A 17,494-nucleotide genomic window follows, 5' to 3' on the forward strand; every position below is an offset into this window, starting at 1 on the left:
CTTCCTCAACTGTCACAATGTCACTGAGGCAGGGCCGTGCAGAGAGGTTTAAAGGGGCGGGTGCTCAAAGTTAAAAAGGGGCACATTGAACCAGGCTGAATAACAACAACACACATTCATCAAGAATCTAATATGGGAAGGGCAGGGCTGTGTTGATCTGAGACTGTAAACATTAAAAAGTCCATAGGAGAGATGGTAGCTGATTAAACAAGTGTCATGAGATAATAACAAAATGCAAAGATTGGTGACAGCGCTTGGAACCATAGGGCAACAAAAAACTGTGAGAAATAATTTAGGCTCTGCCTGTGAATCACTCTTTGCTTCTCTTCTTCCTTCCATCATTTCATATATCACTCTCCACTTGCTATGTGAGAACAAGTCTTCTCTCACCCCCATTCTCTGCGGCCTGCTGGAGCGGGGGGGCTAGGAGGAGGAGTTGGCCGTCCGACTGCGGTCTGGAGTGTGGGACCTCCCTGCTGCTGCGGAGTCAGGGCGGTCTGCCTCCCCCCACCGCAGGGAAAAGGGTAACACCACCTGGGTCTGGGTGCAGTTCCCCCCTCCAGGGGCAAGGGTACCTAGACCCGGTTCGTAGAGTACGCTTGGGGAGTGTGATCGTGTGTACAGCGTCTCTTTATGTCTGTCTCCACGTTGGTTGAGTGGGGAGTAAGTGCATATGAGAGCATGAGGGTGGGAATGGATGTTTGTATCTGTGTGTGCCTGTATGTCTGTGTCTATATGTCAGGTTGGGTATCAGACGCCACCTCTCTGGGGACATCTCAGGCCCTCCAAGGTTTGGAGGCCTATCTCCACCCACCACCACTTCCCCTGCCAGTGGCGGACTCCCTCAGGTGTCGGTGCGTTGGTGGTTCTTTGTGTCTGGGGATGGGCGTCCGGGTACACACCGGCTCACTCCTTGGCGGCCGCTTATCGGGGCCTGGAGCCTGGGGCTCGCTCGGGCCACTTCGGAGGTGGGGTGCCCCCGGCTTCTCGGCCTGGGGCTCGGTCACTCAGGCACAGCTGGCTGCCGGCGGAGCTCACGGGCGCGTCAATGCAACCCCCCCCCTGGCTTCTGCTCCGCGGCTGCTGAGTGAGCCCTCATCTGGGACTCTCCTCAGCTCTTACTGGAATAGTGGCGCAGCTGCCCCTCTGTTGGTCTTCCTTGGTCTCTTGTGTTCTGGGGGCCTCTAGATGTCTGGAGTTTTGATCTCCTCCATACCTGCTTCATGCCCTGGAGGACGGGGCTGTGGCTCCCCCACACTCCCTAGCAGATCGTTACATGGAGAAACCTTTGGAATGCAAGCATGCTGATCCACACAGGTATGCACACAGGTGTACACACGGGTATTCACAGACGCGGACTACAGCTTTCTTGGCTGCTGCCTCAAAGCACATTGTGCGCTGTCTATCTTGCGTGCTGCACAATATCGTTTATTATTTAGTATCTACTGATATCTACTGCTAGCTAGTTTATAGTGATGGTGCTGTTTTTTTTATTATGTTGCTCTTTGTTGTTTGCTTTCTCTTCTGTTTTTTTTCTCCATACAGGTGACCCAGGTGTTTTGTTTTTTTTTGTTTGTTTTTTTTTTCTTTCTTCCCCCCCTTCTCACCGTCTCTTCTCCCCTTTGGTTTTCTTTCTCTCCCTAAAAAAAAAAAAAAAAAAAAAAAAAGAGAACAAGGCACAACTTGCTATTGCAATAAACTATAATCTAATTGTCCACACCTAACAACTCTTGCACTTAATCTATAATAAAATGATGACAGAAAAATGTTATAGCCCTGCCTTTAGTAGCCTCACACAGCTCCTACTGTTTCCTCCTCAGGTCCTTACCAGGCATGTCTGGACAATGTTATATCATGAGTAATATTTTTTTTTTTTTTTAAATCCATCTAAATAAAACACACACATGCACACACAGTGACATTTTAGACCTTCTTCAGAATACTGTATATACTATGGGCATCATGGTGCTGATCCAGAATCCTTACATTATTATTTATTACTAGAGCTACAATAATAAAGCAATGAGGAGGGGGAAGTAATAAATATGAAATAATGTATTTATGATGATTCCATTTGTTTCACTATCCACTCTGTGCAGGGCAAAGTTTATTACATTTTTAAACTGTAGAGATACAATCATTTTACTGCTGTAAAATCCAAATTTTGTCTTATTTAAAATATAAATCTAATATAATCTGCTTCTTAATGTATGTTCTTTAAAATACAGCTTGTGTTTTTTAATATATTATAATAATTATTATGTGGACATGCATATTAGATCGTTTTTTAGTGAAATATAATCCCTCCAGAAAGCCCGGAAACTTACTTTAAAACTAAATATGTTCCCTAAAACGGTGACAGAGCTACAGACCCATGACAGCCTTGCACAGGTAGCCAGCAGCTATGACCAGCACTACCTGTGCAGTTAATAAAAGGACAGGTAATGTTTGTTGCGCTGTTGCACACACAGCACGCTCGTTTGTTTCAGTTCGTCAGTTGCAACAAGACAACTTACCGACGTGTACGTAATAAGCTAATACTCCTGGGTGCTACACACTACAGTGTACGCTGTACACCTACTTACTGGTTTTGTCGCATCAGTCTGTGTCTCTGAGTTAACTTGTGTTTCTCCTACAGCTCCGGACCGCTAAAAATGCGCGTGCTCTTTGTGAGCTCGTTCCCGGCTCGTAACCAGCGCGTTCTGCCGTCGAGGGCGATCATTGGTTAAATGTGATCATGTGACTGATGCAAGCCAGATCCTTTTATTTAGCAAAACTATGATTAATAGTTAAATATTATTGTTGAGGGGCACAGACAGGACTCCGCACGCACACACACATAAAAATAAATAAATAAATAAATAAAAAAAATTTAAAAGTTGCCTCAACAAAAGGGCACTTTGGGCACTCATCAGGAAAGGGGCGGGTGCTCAAGCCCCTCTAGCCCCCCCTCTGCACGTGCCTGCTCTACAAATACACTCGCCACAGCAATCACAGCAATCGCTACCACCACGATGACAGCAATGATCCTGCCTGTCAGGTACGCGTATGCGTCGACTCTTCACACTCTCTCTGCTTTACATTTGCTCCATCTCTCTTTGCTGAATTGGAGGAAAGAGCAGACACACCAAAAAAGTTTATATAATGACCCTTTTTTCTCAAAAGATAAATTTACAGACAGCAGGTCGTTTATCTCACCTGAGTTTTTTTGTACTTCCTCTGTCGCTTCTGGACAAAGAACTACAAACACAGAGAAGAAACTAAATTATGGCCTTTTGTTTTAACATTTGTTCTTTAAACGACACTTCTGACATGCAGATGCGCTCACCACAGCAATCACAGCCAGCAGGCCAGCAATCACAGCCAGCACCACCACCACGATGACGGCGATGATCCCGCCTGTCAGGTGCTTCATGGTCATGGTCGGGGGCTCCTCGTCCACATAGTACACGATTATCTTCTCCATCATCAGAGTCTGCCCATCCACAGAAGCAGTAAAGGTCCTCTGCTCAGTAAACAGTGGCAGCACCTTCACCTGCAGAAAGTCACATGAAATGATGAAGTTAGCCAGTGGGTCCATTATACAAAACGTGCACACACACAAACACACAGGTTGTACATACGTCTTTCTCCATGTAGTAGGCCATTCTGGACAGGTCACTGATGCGCTCTCCTTTTGGCTTAGTCACATCAACCACAATCATGCGAGCGTCTGGGTCATACTGTAGAATGACAGGATGTTAGTTAGCATGGCAGTGGTGCTTTTTGCTTTGTTCTAAATTACAAACAGTTTTTTGTTGGACTGTCACTCACCTGAATCTCCTTCACCAGGCTGCGGTCAAGTTGGTAACGCTTTTTAAGTTTAGTCGCAATAGCACTGTTTTAAAAAAGACATTAGGATGGTGAGATCTGGAAATGTCAGCCTCAGCATGTTTCTTAACTTTTAATAAGGGCTGAAGTGGACTTACGTCTTCAAATTGTCTTTATTCACGTTGGTGGGCCCCTCCTTGTGTGTCAGCTGAAGACGGACCCAGCTGGAAGAGGGAAAAATAAAATAAAGAAATGTTGAATACTTGAACTATTCATCCTCACAGCAATCCTTCACTATAGTGAAATCACTTACTAGGTCTCCACCAGCTTCTCACACTGGAGGGTCTGGTCTCCCTTGTCAGTTCGACGGACTCCAGCGCTGTTGACGCACCAGCACACATCTGTGTTGTTGCACTGCTTGGCCTTGAATTTGCCGTCATTCTCACATTCAGGGTCATAGATGCCATCGTTGTCCACAATGGCGGTCTCATGTTGCTTTCTTCCAATACTGCGAGTGCCCAGGGCCTTTCTAGCTCTGTACATTTCAGCTTTCATCAAGAAGCACTTGGGGATCACTGAGGGGGGAACAAAGTGCACACCATGAGCAGGCTGGAGTGTCAAACAGAGGACATGAAACAGGAAGGAGCCCCTTTACCACTTCTAAACTTACATGCTGTGCAGTCTAAGGGCTGTTTTGTACCATTACCAACCAGAAGAGTACATGAACATGGGGGTCCGTCGCACATAGCCCACTTCATAGTGGCACATGTTGTTGGACCTAAAGAGGAAAAAACACCACCACACTAGCAGGTTATTAACAGGAACTCAAATACATAACCACATTACTATACTGTGACTGTACAGTATAGTTAGTATTATATAAGAATGAATAAGAATATAAGAATGAATCTTTTGGGTGCTAGTCCCAACACAGAGGAAGAAACCTTCCCCACCACCAACAAAACTAGCTAGTGTAACATTAAAAACAGCTTTTTGGTTCAACTCTGGTGGCCAATTACAATATTTGATCAAATAAAACAAGCAAAACTACATCTCATAGAAAGATAATTTATCTATGTCTTAAATAAAGGTGCTCTGAACTTTTAAAATGCGTTGGGGGGGGTTGTTCGTTTTTGTGAAAATTTCCATTAAATCTACTCAAACTGAGCTGTGGCTTCTTTTTAGAATCAAGTTTGTATCAAATTTAAACTACTTACAGCTCTGAGCTGAGGCTCCGACCGCGAGAGCGGCCAGAACAGCAAAAACCCACACTTTCATGATCAAAGGCGAAGAAAGAAGTCTTCGTTTGTCCGCTTCCTATGCGTCCGTCTCCTGCAGAGTCCGAACGAAGAATTCAGTCGAGGCTCCGGTGGGCGTAAGTTCGTTCAAACGAAAGTCTTCAGGAGAACGCAGCGCGGTGGTTCTACAGTATGAACGGAAGTGTACTTGATGACATCACAGCTTAGCTTAGTTTTTAATGCCATCCCCCCTTAATTTAACTGTGATTAATATTTGCAATGGAAAGTACAACTGGTATGAAAAACATAACACGAAGTAAAAGATTTCTTTAAGAAAAAAAAAGATCATTTATAACGTTTATAAGCACTTTTTCAAAAATTCCCTTTTACATATGATCTCTTTCGCTCTTTCTTCCAGTATGGAAGTTCTTCCAGGATGTAAATCAGTAGTGTTAACTGAAAGATAATTCTGTTTTTTATTGAGATGTGAATCTCACCCTGAAAATTTCAGTTGGTACTAAGGAGCCTAAACTGTGACAAGGTAACATCAAGGAAAAATACATGTTGAACCAGCAGCAGCTGTCTGAACCACTGATAAAAGGCAGAACAGATTCATGGTTGTTTACAAGGAAGTCTGACACTACAGCAGCAGAACTCAAGACTAATCAGACCAGAACATTTTAGTGATCTTATGTAAACTATAACCTCGGCTTTCTGTTCTTTGATACCAAGAAGATTTCCCTCACACCATTACACCACTACTGGTAGCCTGAACCATTAAGACGGAAAGGGGCTTTCATGTTGTTCATGCCATATTTGGATCGTACCATCTAGATGTTGCAACAAAATCGAAACTCATCAAACCACATTATTGTGGTGAGCACATGCAAACTGTAACCTCAGTTTACTGTTGTTTGCTAACAGCAGTAGCACCCGGTGCAGCCCATTTGCAATTCATTTAACATGAATTCAGAGACACTCTTCTGCATAACGTGTTTGTAACGAGTGGTTAATTGCGTTACTGTTGCCTTTGTGTCATGTTAAAGCAGTGTGGCCATTCTCCTCTGACATCAGTGTTTTCTCTTAGACCATTTTCTGTCCACCCAAAAGATGTTTGTGTATCAAAATCCCAGTAGATCAACCGTTTCCAGAATACTCACCTGCCTGGCATTAACAACTATGCAAGGTCCCAAATCAATTAAATTAAACCTTTCTTTCCCATTCTGATGCTTGGCTTGAACTCCAGCAGCTCGTGTCATGGTGAGCTGTGCGGCAAGCAAGGGTTGGAACAAATGCAGGACTCTGAGACACAAACTTTAAAATGAACTAAAAACAAAGCAGATGAAGGAAACAAAATAAAGACAAATTAGAACTAACAACTGCAGAGACTTGAGACCATGGAACTACAACACACAGCTAACGTGGAGGATGTGACAACAAGCAGGGAGACTGAAGACTTAAATACACAGGCAGGATAACGAGGGGACTGGAACAGGTGGTTACACAACTGGGACTAATCAGAGCTGACAAGACAGGGAGGAAGCAAAACTAAATACGCTGAACACAGTCTATCAGAATAAAAGAGGAAACAAGAGACACACTCTAAACATAATGAAAGAATGACTAAGAACCCGAGACCCACACCGTAACAGAAACTCGTGATCAAACTTCTGATCAATGATCAAACGAGAACAGAAAACTTCAAGAAAACAAACATAAACCACTCAGAATATAATCTCACCCAGATGAAGTCTAAAACAGAACATGACAGCTTGTCTTGACCATGTCTACATACTGCACTGAGTTCCTGCCATGTGATTGGCTGATTAGATATTTTTATTAGAAAGCAGTTGAACACATGTACTTAAAAACTTGGCTGGATGCATGCACACTTCCTTTAAAAATAAGAGAGAGAATGGTTATTTTATTTTCTAGTAGGAACGCACATTAACACAAACCATAAACATTCGAAATCAGATTTTATCTGATCTTCACTAAGAGACTTTCCTCCTGAGTTACAGCAACCCCAGAATATCCACAAGCCTTTTCTACTCTGTACCAAAATCGATAAACTCAAAGGCTTAAACAGGACCAGAGGACTCAGAAATATGAGGTGAGGAAGGATCGACTTTATTCTGCTTTTATTTTATTCTTTTGTTGGGGGCAAGGCACTGTCATGACTTAGAGTCACCCAGCCTCACGTAAAATAATCGTTATTGCGTTTTACTAATGCACTGATATTTTTATTAAAAATTAATGTCAGCTTGAATATATGAAAGCTTCACTGGAGTGTTACATGTGTCAGTTTGTGACATACTTTGGCAAATACAAGTGTACGTTAACTGTGACCTGCTGTCAAAGTCGTTTTGCATCGAGGTCCACATCCAGCCCACTTTAATCTTAAGTGGGCCGAACCAGAGAAACTCCCCTTTGTCTCAGTATAAAAATGTTTAACCATGCCTTTAATCCCCTTTAATATAAAAAGAAGTGAAATTTCAAGAGTGTTAACATTTAGATGGTAAGGGATTACTTTAAAAAAGCATTTTTAAAATTTCCTTTAAAAATTAAAAAAAAATTGGACAAGGAGGACGAGATGCATGAACAGTCGGGGGCTCCTCATCCACGTAGTAAATGATGATCTTCTCCATCATCAGGTTCTGCCCATCCACAGAAGGAGTAAAGCGTCTGCTCTGGTCAGTAAACAGTGGCAGCATCTTCACCTGCAGAAAGTCACGTGAATTGACGGAGTTAGCCAGTGGGTCCATTATACAAAACGTGCACACACACAAAAAGGTTGTACATATGTCTTTCTCCATGTAGTAGGCCATTCTGGACAGGTCATAAGTGCGATCTCCTTTCACCTTCTTCACATCAACCACAATCATGCGAGCGTCTGTATATGTAACCACATTACTATACTGTGACTTAAAGATGTTTAAATTAAAAAAAAAAAACAACTTTCAGTATTATATAATGTTAGATTTGTGTTCTCATGAGTAAATATATTGATTTATTTTATGTTGGGAGAGACGTTTTTCTGATTGTCATTTTATTTTGAAAGAGATTTTACTTTGGTGATTGTTTTTTTCATTTCCTCTTCCTGTTCCGTGTGTGTGTTCAGTTGGCGCGAACTGCTGCAATGATGTATCGCATTCCCTTCCTGTGTTGCTAACAATAAAAGAAACGGGCAAAGTAATCAACCAAGTGAGTGTATTATTAAGAGAACATGGCCGAAGAAGAAGAAAACTCTTCAAGCTCAACAGGTTATGGGCCCAGGCGTGACACAACAGGAGGAAGATGGCAGAGGTTAGTGTTCAACGGAGACGAAAACAGTTACGAACTTTGGGAGGCGAAGTTTCTCGGCCACATGCGGATCATTGGCCTAAAGGACACTATATTATCAGTCACTAACCCAGATGCAGAGAAGAATGCTGAATGCTACGCTGAACTGATACAGTTTCTCGATGACAAAAGTCTGTCACTGGTAATGAGAGATGCGACTGACGACGGAAGAAAAGCTTTAAAAATACTACGTGACCACTACGATAGTAAAGGCAAGCCCAGAATCATCGCACTGTACACAGAGCTGACGTCTTTACAGAAGAAACCAGATGAGACAGTGACAGATTATATTATCCGAGCTGAAAAAGCAGTGACCTCTCTAAGAAATGCAAAAGAAGTCATCAGTGATGGACTTATTATCGCCATGATCTTAAAGGGGCTTCCTGAAACTTACAAGCCATTTGCTATCCACACAACTCAAAGCAGTGAAGATTTAACATTCACACAGTTCAAAAGCAACCTACGAAGTTACGAGGAAACAGAAAAATTTGACAACAAAGTAAAAGTAGATAGTGTGATGAAGGTTGATTTAACATCAATCACCTGTCATGGATGCGGAAACAAAGGACATTTTGTAAAAGATTGTCGCCAAAAGGGAACACCTAAGTGGTGTAACTACCATAGAAGCTCGACACACAGTGATGAGACATGTAGAAGAAAAACCAAGTACAGAGATGACGCAAAACTAACTGTAGTAAAACTAGAGGGCAAGAAAGAAGAGCAGACTTTTGTATTTAAAGTCAGTCAAAGACCTCTGACTACTGACATAATGAGAGAAGGACTAATGGTGGACTGTGGTGCGACTTCACACATCATTACGGAGAAGAATAAGTTCATAAAGTTCGACGAGACCTTTGATCCTGGGGAACACTACATGGAGCTCGCTGATGGATCCAGGACAAACAACGTCGCACTCAAGAGGGGAGACGCGAACGTCTCTCTACAAGACACACAAGGACACTGTACTACCATCACACTAAGAGATGCTCTGTTCATCCCATCCTACCCTCAGAGCATATTTTCAGTGAAGGCAGCTACAACCTATGGAGCACAGGTGGTCTTCAAGAAGGGACAGAACGAACTAGTGAACAAAGATGGGACAGTCTTCCCCATCGAAGAATACAACAGACTCTACTATTTGAAAATGGTAAACATTGAAACATCACTCAATGACATAATGTCCTGTGATACTGTTAATCTGGCTTGTGATGTAAAAACATGGCACGAAATTTTAGGACATTGTAATGTTAGCGATGTGTTAAAACTACCCGATGTTGTAGATGGCATGAAAATCACAGGCAGTGGGATGCTAGATTGTAATGTGTGCACAGAAGGGAAATTCACTAACAACAGAAACAGACAAAGTGACCCAAAAGCGAGTGAACCATTACAGTTGGTACACACTGACCTAGCCGGCCCTATTGAACCAAGTGGCCAAAGTGGTCATAAATACGCTATAGTATTTACCGATGATTTTTCAGGGGCAGTGTCAGTTTACTTCCTAAAACAGAAAAGTGACACGACAGAGGCCACAGCAAAGTTTCTAGCCGACTGTGCACCATACGGCAGTGTTAAGTGCATTAGATCGGACAATGGCACAGAGTTCACAAGCAGTTCCTTTCAGTCTCTTTTAAGGGAAAAAGGCATAAAGCATGAAACATCTGCACCATATTCTCCTCATCAAAATGGCACAGCTGAGAAGCAATGGAGAACTCTCTTTGAAATGGGGAGGTGTCTCTTACTAGAAAAAGAGCTGCCAAAAGAATAATGGCCTTACGCCATTCAAAATGCAGCTCACACCCGCAACAGCTGCTACAGTAACAGGACTAAAAGTACACCATATCAAATGTTAACAGGGAAAAGACCAGATCTCTCAAAACTGTGGATATTTGGATCAGACTGTTACGCATACATACATAACCACAAGAAACTTGATCCCAGATGTGAAAAAGGAATATTTGTGGGTTATAGTAAAAATAGCCCAGCATACCTGGTCTATAACCCTCGCACAGGAAAAGTGTCAAAACACAGGCTTGTGAGATTTATCAAGAAGAACACTGTTGAACAACAAACACAGACTGATGAATATGACTCAGAAATTCAGACTTATGAGTATGTAGTACCCTCAAAAGAAAGTACAGGACAACAAAACGAAAATGCAACAGAGAACAGACCCCCTAGAGATGAGGAAACCACCACAAACGAACCAAACCCTGACATAGAAAGACATGAGGATGATGAGCAAAAACAAACTGAGCGCTATCCTAACAGAGAAAGGAAACCTCCCAAATATCTAGAGGATTACACATCTAACTGCAAAGATTTAACAAATGTAACCTCTGTGAGTGTTGATTACTGTTACAGAGCAACCTGTGGAATCCCCCAAACCTATAAAGAGGAGCTGAAATCACCAGAAGCACCAAGGAGGAAACAGGCAATGACAGAAGAAATCAACCCTCTGAAAGAGAATGACACATTCGAACTGACTACTTTACCTACCGGTAGAAATACCATTGGAGGAAAATGGGTCTACTCCCTCAAAGAAAACGAACAAGGACAAATATTCAAAGCCAGGTTTGTAGCAAAAGGTTACAACCAGACACAAGGGATAGACTACCAAGAGACATTTGCACCAACAGCAAACATGACATCTGAATGCAAACCCAGATCCACACCGTGCGAACTAAAAACGGATACTACCACGTGTGGAGAAAATGATGGAAATGAGACTGTTAACTCAAGAGAGTACAGAGAAATAGTGGGCAGCTTGATATATGCCATGACGTGTACGAGACCAGATATAAACTGGGTTGTTAGCAGACTATCTCAAACACTAGCTCAACCCATGAGAGAGGACCTAGTAACGGCAAAACAAGTCCTCAGGTATCTGAAAGGTACAAATGACTTTGAACTGATCTTTAAGAAAAACAGTGACTCAGACTGGGCATCCTCTGTAAAACAGGCTACTGTTTTGCACTTACTAAAGAGGGACCAGTAATATTTTGGAAAACAAAGAAACAGCCTACAGTGGCACTCTCAACATGTGAAGCTGAATACATTGGTCTTGCAACCACTACTCAGGAGAGCATGTATTTAACCCAACTGTTAAACGGCATGGACAAGAAAAGATACACATGTACGAAACTGTTTGGGGACAACCAAGGGGCCATTGCTTTGAGTAAAAACCCTGTGAAGAGACAGAGGTCCAAACACATTGATGTGAAATATCACTTCATTCGCGAGGCGGTAAATGAAGGGAAAATCTGCATTGAATACTGTCCATCAGAAGAAATGACTGCAGACATACTAACAAAACCAGTCACAAGAGTGAGACTCAGAAAGTTTCAAAAATGGTTCTTTGGAAATGCATAAGATGCTATGGGTTGATAGCATGAGAACAAGGGGGGGGGGGGGGGGTGTTAGATTTGTGTTCTCATGAGTAAATATATTGATTTATTTTATGTTGGGAGAGACGTTTTTCTGATTGTCGTTTTCTGATTGTCATTTTATTTTGAAAGAGATTTTACTTTGGTGTAGGGCTGGGCCATATTATACCGTTCACAGTAATACCGGTATAATGTTAGGCAACGATAGGAAAATGAAATATCGCGATAGAATGGGAGTAAAACGCGCATGCGCAGTGCCTTTGTTTTCATACGCACATGGCCGATTGTTGAGTGAAACAGATGAACCAGAATTGGTTTGTAAAAATGGTGCAACTTCCGTGATGTGGAACTGGTTTGGTGTTTGTCCGTCAGATACACGACAAAGCACATTTTTTTTTGCAGAACATGCAAGCGGCCGTTGTTATTGTCATATTTGTCGGACTAAGATGCTCTTAAATCTGGGAGTAATCTGGGTCCTAAACTCCGTATTCTTCAGGTCAAACAACACTGCAGCGTCACTTAGAGTTAAAAACTGTCTAAATTCTTTCATCTTTAATAAAACGATCAGCATTGCTGCTTTACCAGGTGTAACTATAAAGTTTAACTTCCAGGCATCCATGAAAACAAAAGTTATTACATTTAACGGAGTTAGAAGTTCGCAGGAAGCTAGCGGAAGTTAGCTCGCTAGTTTCGCTAGTTACCTAAGCATGATATAGCATGTTCTGACTGAGAGATTTCTGAAAAAAATCAAACGTACAGCTCTGCTATCACTTCCAACATAAATGAAGACAGGAAACTAAACAGCAGTGACGTTTGTAGGGTTACTGAAGTTGGGCTAGCTGGTATATAATGATGTGCTACGTGATCGCTAGCGACACAGCTATGTTAGCATAACATAAACAGTGAAGCTGGAGGACGAACACTAACACTTTTCCACTTATAAAAGTTAACGTGAAGGTTCCTCATGGTTAGAGACAAATGCAATCGCATGGCAGGATGCTGTAAACGGACCAAACTTCAGTCAGGAGAACAACTGAGATAATCCATCCACAATACGAGGTTAGTCATTAATATACTGCAACAACATGGGAATAGAGCAGCTGCCAGAGAATTCAACATTAATGAAACAATGGTACAGAAGTGGAGGAAGCAAGAAGAATGAGTTTAATAAAGTTTGATTTATCTGACTGCTTTGTTTCGCTTAATGTGCCTTATAATCCCGTGCACCTTACGGTCCGAAAAATGCATACTGCACACTGCAGTTTAATGTTGCAAAGCACCTCTTTTTAACTTCAGTGGATATTATACATGGTTATGCTCAGGATATGTCAGCCCATTTCTACTGGAAATGCCTTTTGGTTAAACTTTCAGCAAGGAATTTGCATTTGCACTGTTACATTTTTATAAAGCTTTAATGTACATAAAAACCAGCTTCTTGTTTAAGTGAAAATAAATGGAAGGTTGTCTTTTTGCGCTAGTAATGTTGTGGAGTTGTATTTTGTCTCGCATCAATTATATCGTCGGTTATATCATTATCGCAAATTTTCAAATATATATCGTGATAAATATTTTTGGCCATATCGCCCTGCTCTACTTTGGTGATTGTTTTTTTCATTTCCTCTTCCTGTTCCGTGTGTGTGTTCAGTTGGCGCGAACTGCTGCAATGATGTATTGCATTCCCTTCCTGTGTTGCTAACAATAAAAGAAACGGGCAAAGTAATCAACCAAGTGAGTGTATTATTAAGAGAACATGGCCGAAGAAGAAGAAAACTCTTCAAGCTCAACATATAAGGATGAATCTTTCGGCTGCTAGTCCCAACAGAGCGGTACAAACCTTCTAAACCGCCACCCACCAACAAAACTAGCTAGCATAACATTAAAAACAGCTTTTTGGTTCAACTCTGGCGGCTAATTACAATATTTGGTCAAGTAAAAAGCAAAACTACATCGCATATAATCATAATATATCTATGTCTTTACTTTGAAATGTGTTTTTTTTTGGGTGAAAATTTCCATTAAATGTGCATTTCTTTTCAGCAGAATAAAGTTTGTATCAAATTTAAACTGCTTACAGCTCTGATCCGAGGCTGCTACTGCGAGAGCGGCCAGAACAGCAAACATCCACATTGTCATAATCAAACGTGAAGGAGAAAGTTTTCGTCTGTCCGCTTCCTATGCATCTGTCTCCTGCAGAGTCAAAGACCGAATGAAAAATTCCGTCCACGCACCCAACAAGGTTACTTTTCTCTGCACATGTGCGTCCTGGTCAAACCTGTTTTGGACAGGAACCAAAGCACAGGTGAGATGAAGAACCAAGTCCGTATCGTTCTACAATAGGAACTGAGCTGTACTTGATGACATCACAGCTCAGCTTAGTTTTTACTGCCAGCCCCCTTAATTTAACTGTGATTAATATTTGCAATGGAAAAACATTACATTAAGATTTCTTTAAGAAAAAAAATGCACCTGCCTAGACGATGCAGAATAGATGCTGAGTTTGTTACACATACAGACACTGATAGCAGTGCAGAGTCTATCACTGCTACATGTAACCAGGGTAACCAATTATGCAGTTAAAAGGGACCAGACACTTAAATCTTAGTGAAAGGCCATAAAACTGTCCCAGTTTTCTCAACAGTGGACAGAGTTAATGAGCCTGCGCAGTATCTGTGGCTGTTTTATCATCCAAGGATTTATTACTGTGTCATTCTGTGACGTGAACAGGATGTTTAATTGATGGCGCCACCATGTCACTGGTGCTAGAACTAACTGCCACGTTTCAAAACACTGTCCCTTTGTCATGAACTGACCTTTGCTGCAAATTCAAGTGCAGACTGAAATTAGGGCTGAAAAAATACCTGCTATCACCCTGCGGCAGCAGTCGTGTGGTGTTGTAAGAATGAGGACCCAAAACGTTGGCACTGGCTGTGATGCGAGCGAGCTTTATTGCAGACGGTGTACACAACAAAAACGAGGGAAAAACCAAAACAAAACCTGAACTAGGAACAACTAAAGAACACCTCTCTATGACTTTCATAGAGATAAGGTACCGCTGTACCAGACTCAGTGCCTGAAGAGATGGCTGAGCAGGTTTTGATGATGAATCTACTGGATGACACATTAGTTGACATTGCACAGATCAAACGTTGGACAGCTAAGGATGTCTTATTGTTGCAAGTTCGTGAGTACACCTTAAAAGGCTGGCTTGTTCAGACCGGGGCCTGTTTCAAGCCATATCGACAGAGAAAGCTGGAACTGAGTGTGAGGGATGATTGCGTGCTCTGCTGAGCCCGACTAATTATTCCCACCAAAGACAGAGACAAAATATTGAAACTCCTGCACCAGACTCATACAGGCATGTCGAAGATGAAAGGTTTGGCAAGGTCTTATGTATGGTGGCCTGGGATGGATGAGAACGTTGAAATGGAAGTGCAGGCATGTGAGGAGTGTCAGAAACACCACAAGTCTCCACCTACGGCACCATTACACCCTTGCGAATGGCCGGAGTCACCATTGTCCAGGATCCATGTGGACTATGCAGGGCCTTTCCTCGGGGAGATATTTCTAATCATAGTGGATGCTCCTTCCAAGTGGATGGACATTTACCCTGTGAAATCCTCTACATCACAGGTGACTATAGAGAAACTGCGACAGAGTTTCGGTGTGTTTGGACCACCTAAAATGTTAGTTTCAGACAATGGAACATGTTTCACAAGTGCTGAGATTGAGTCATTCATGAAGCAGAATGGCATTGACCATGTGAGGTCAGCACCTTTCCATCCTTCTTCCAGTGGGTTGGCTGAGAGGGCGGTCCAGTCCCAGGAGGGGATGAAGAAAGTAAAAGGTGATACCTTGCAAACCAGACTGTCCCAATTTCTGTTCAGTTATCGCATCACACCGCATGCCACTACTGGTTTATCACCTGCAGAGTTGATGATGTCACTGAGACAGCAGATATTTTCAGGAGATATTTATGAATGCTAATTAAAAGATAAAATGATCTTGCAGGCCGACAGGTTAACCCAGAAATGTTTCCAAGTGGAGATCAGGAACCAGCTTATGAGCCTATTGGTGGACTCTGGGACTTACTGAACAATCTTTATCTTGATCTCTATGATATCATTTTTTGGAGGCTGAATGAGCTATTAGATTAAATGGAGGCACGATATGATGAGGACTTTGACACTGACTTTGACAATATCATTGAGAACAATGTAAACATTCTCAATATTAATGTGAGAGACAATAATGCCAATGTTGACCACAATGAACTGCATGATGATCATAATGCTGTTGTTGTTGTTGGCATTGAAAGTGATGATTCTGATGAGGCATTTGAAGACTGTGTGGATGTTCACCAGTACATCCCAGAAGAGGATCCTCAGCCAGCTGTATCCAGGAGGAGGTCTAGAGAGATGGATGAAGAAGATGTGGAACCAAACAAAAGAATCAGATGGAGCGAGGAGTTTTCTGATGATGACTCTGACTTCATCTCTGCTTGTGACACTGATAGCGAGGGCTGTCCTCACGTTGGTAATATTGCTGATGAGGACATCAATCAGCAGGTAACAGAAGAAGAACCGCTGCCTGGTGGATCCACGAAAAGGTCCAGAAAAGAAGATGTAGATGAAGAAGAGCGTAACAGCAAAAAATCCAGGCTTGCAAACTCTGATTCGGGGACTAGCTCAACTGTCTTTTCCTCATCTTTTCCTTGTTTTGATGTAAGAATTCCAGGATCCAGAATTTAAAAATATGTAAATAAGAAAATATTTAAATTGATTTTTTCTGAGCAACACAATCAAACCTCTAAGATGTCACTAGAAGGCTTCAGATCTCTTTCACCTGTGCTGAACAGGTGAATAGAAATAATTTTGCCATCTTTTGTCTGCAATAGAGAGGACAATCCAGGGCCTCTGGGTCTGTTCCACTTATTGTGTGTGAACTGATACATCAGGGCAACATGGGTGTTCCCCTTCCCAGAGGTTTAAGATGTCAAGGCAGTGGACAGTATGATGCGATGGGCTATTGTACCCAGAGGGGTGGAGAAATCCAGGTAGAGTTGGAGGAGAAGAAAGCGACAGAAGCTGCTCGAGAAATAAAGTTTTACCTTGTGAGGAAAGAGCAGAGAAAGAGAAGGATCTGGAGGTGGCAAGCCCACACTCTCTACCCCATTTCAGACTTAAACAGGACCAGCGGACTCAGAAATATGAGGTGAGGAAGGAGCTCCACTACTTTATTCTGCTCTTATTTCATTCTTTTTTTGTCGTGACTTAGAGTCACCCAGCCTCACGTGTAAAGGTAACGTAAAATAATCGTTATTGCGTTTTTTATTGAAAAATAATGTCAGCTTGAATATAAATAAAGCACGAAAGCTTCACTGGACTGATAGTGCCTCGTTACATGGATCAGTTTGTGACATTGGCAAATACAAGTGCACGTTAACTGTGACCTGCTGTCAAAGTCATTTTGCGTCGAGGTCCACATCCAGCCCACTTTAATCTTAAGTGGGCCGAACCAGCAAAATGCATTTAATCCCCTTTAATATAAAACAAAAGTGCAATTTCAAGACTTTTTCTTCTACACAATAAAGAAATGCTGCTCAGAAAATGTTTTTCCCCCCCGTGGACTCCAGTAATCCCCTGTAATCGGCACATTAGTTATACAAACCAGCTAAAGCTACAGGTAGTTGTTAAATACCAGGAGGGGTGAGAAGGGTCG

At 42.1% G+C, this 17,494-nt stretch overlaps 2 protein-coding genes across 2 annotated transcripts in view; one reads left to right on the forward strand and one right to left on the reverse strand.

Annotated features, from left to right (window-relative positions):
- Positions 1–3,280: 3,280 nt before the first annotated feature.
- Positions 3,281–4,628, reverse strand: LOC308388770 (tumor-associated calcium signal transducer 2-like; the record flags this gene model as incomplete). Its single annotated transcript, XM_080869664.1, has 6 exons — positions 4,481–4,628; positions 4,124–4,385; positions 3,969–4,034; positions 3,814–3,877; positions 3,624–3,722; positions 3,281–3,535 (listed from the first exon to the last, which is right to left on the reverse strand). The coding sequence occupies exons 1-6, from the start codon at positions 4,566–4,568 to the stop codon at positions 3,281–3,283; spliced, it is 834 nt and encodes a 277-aa protein (XP_080725790.1). The 5' UTR covers positions 4,569–4,628.
- Positions 4,629–16,897: 12,269 nt separating this feature from the next.
- LOC308387827 (uncharacterized protein) overlaps positions 16,898–17,494 on the forward strand; it is a 32,630-nt gene continuing 32,033 nt past the window's right edge. Inside the window, exon 1 of the mRNA XM_080868119.1 lies at positions 16,898–16,987. Coding sequence (XP_080724245.1) covers positions 16,983–16,987 — 5 coding nt within the window. The 5' untranslated portion in view covers positions 16,898–16,982. The remainder of the gene's footprint in view (positions 16,988–17,494) is intronic.

Source organism: Rhamphochromis sp. 'chilingali', assembly GCF_963969265.1.
Source record: "Rhamphochromis sp. 'chilingali' genome assembly, chromosome: 20".
NCBI classification, from domain to species: Eukaryota; Metazoa; Chordata; class Actinopteri; order Cichliformes; family Cichlidae; genus Rhamphochromis; species Rhamphochromis sp. 'chilingali'.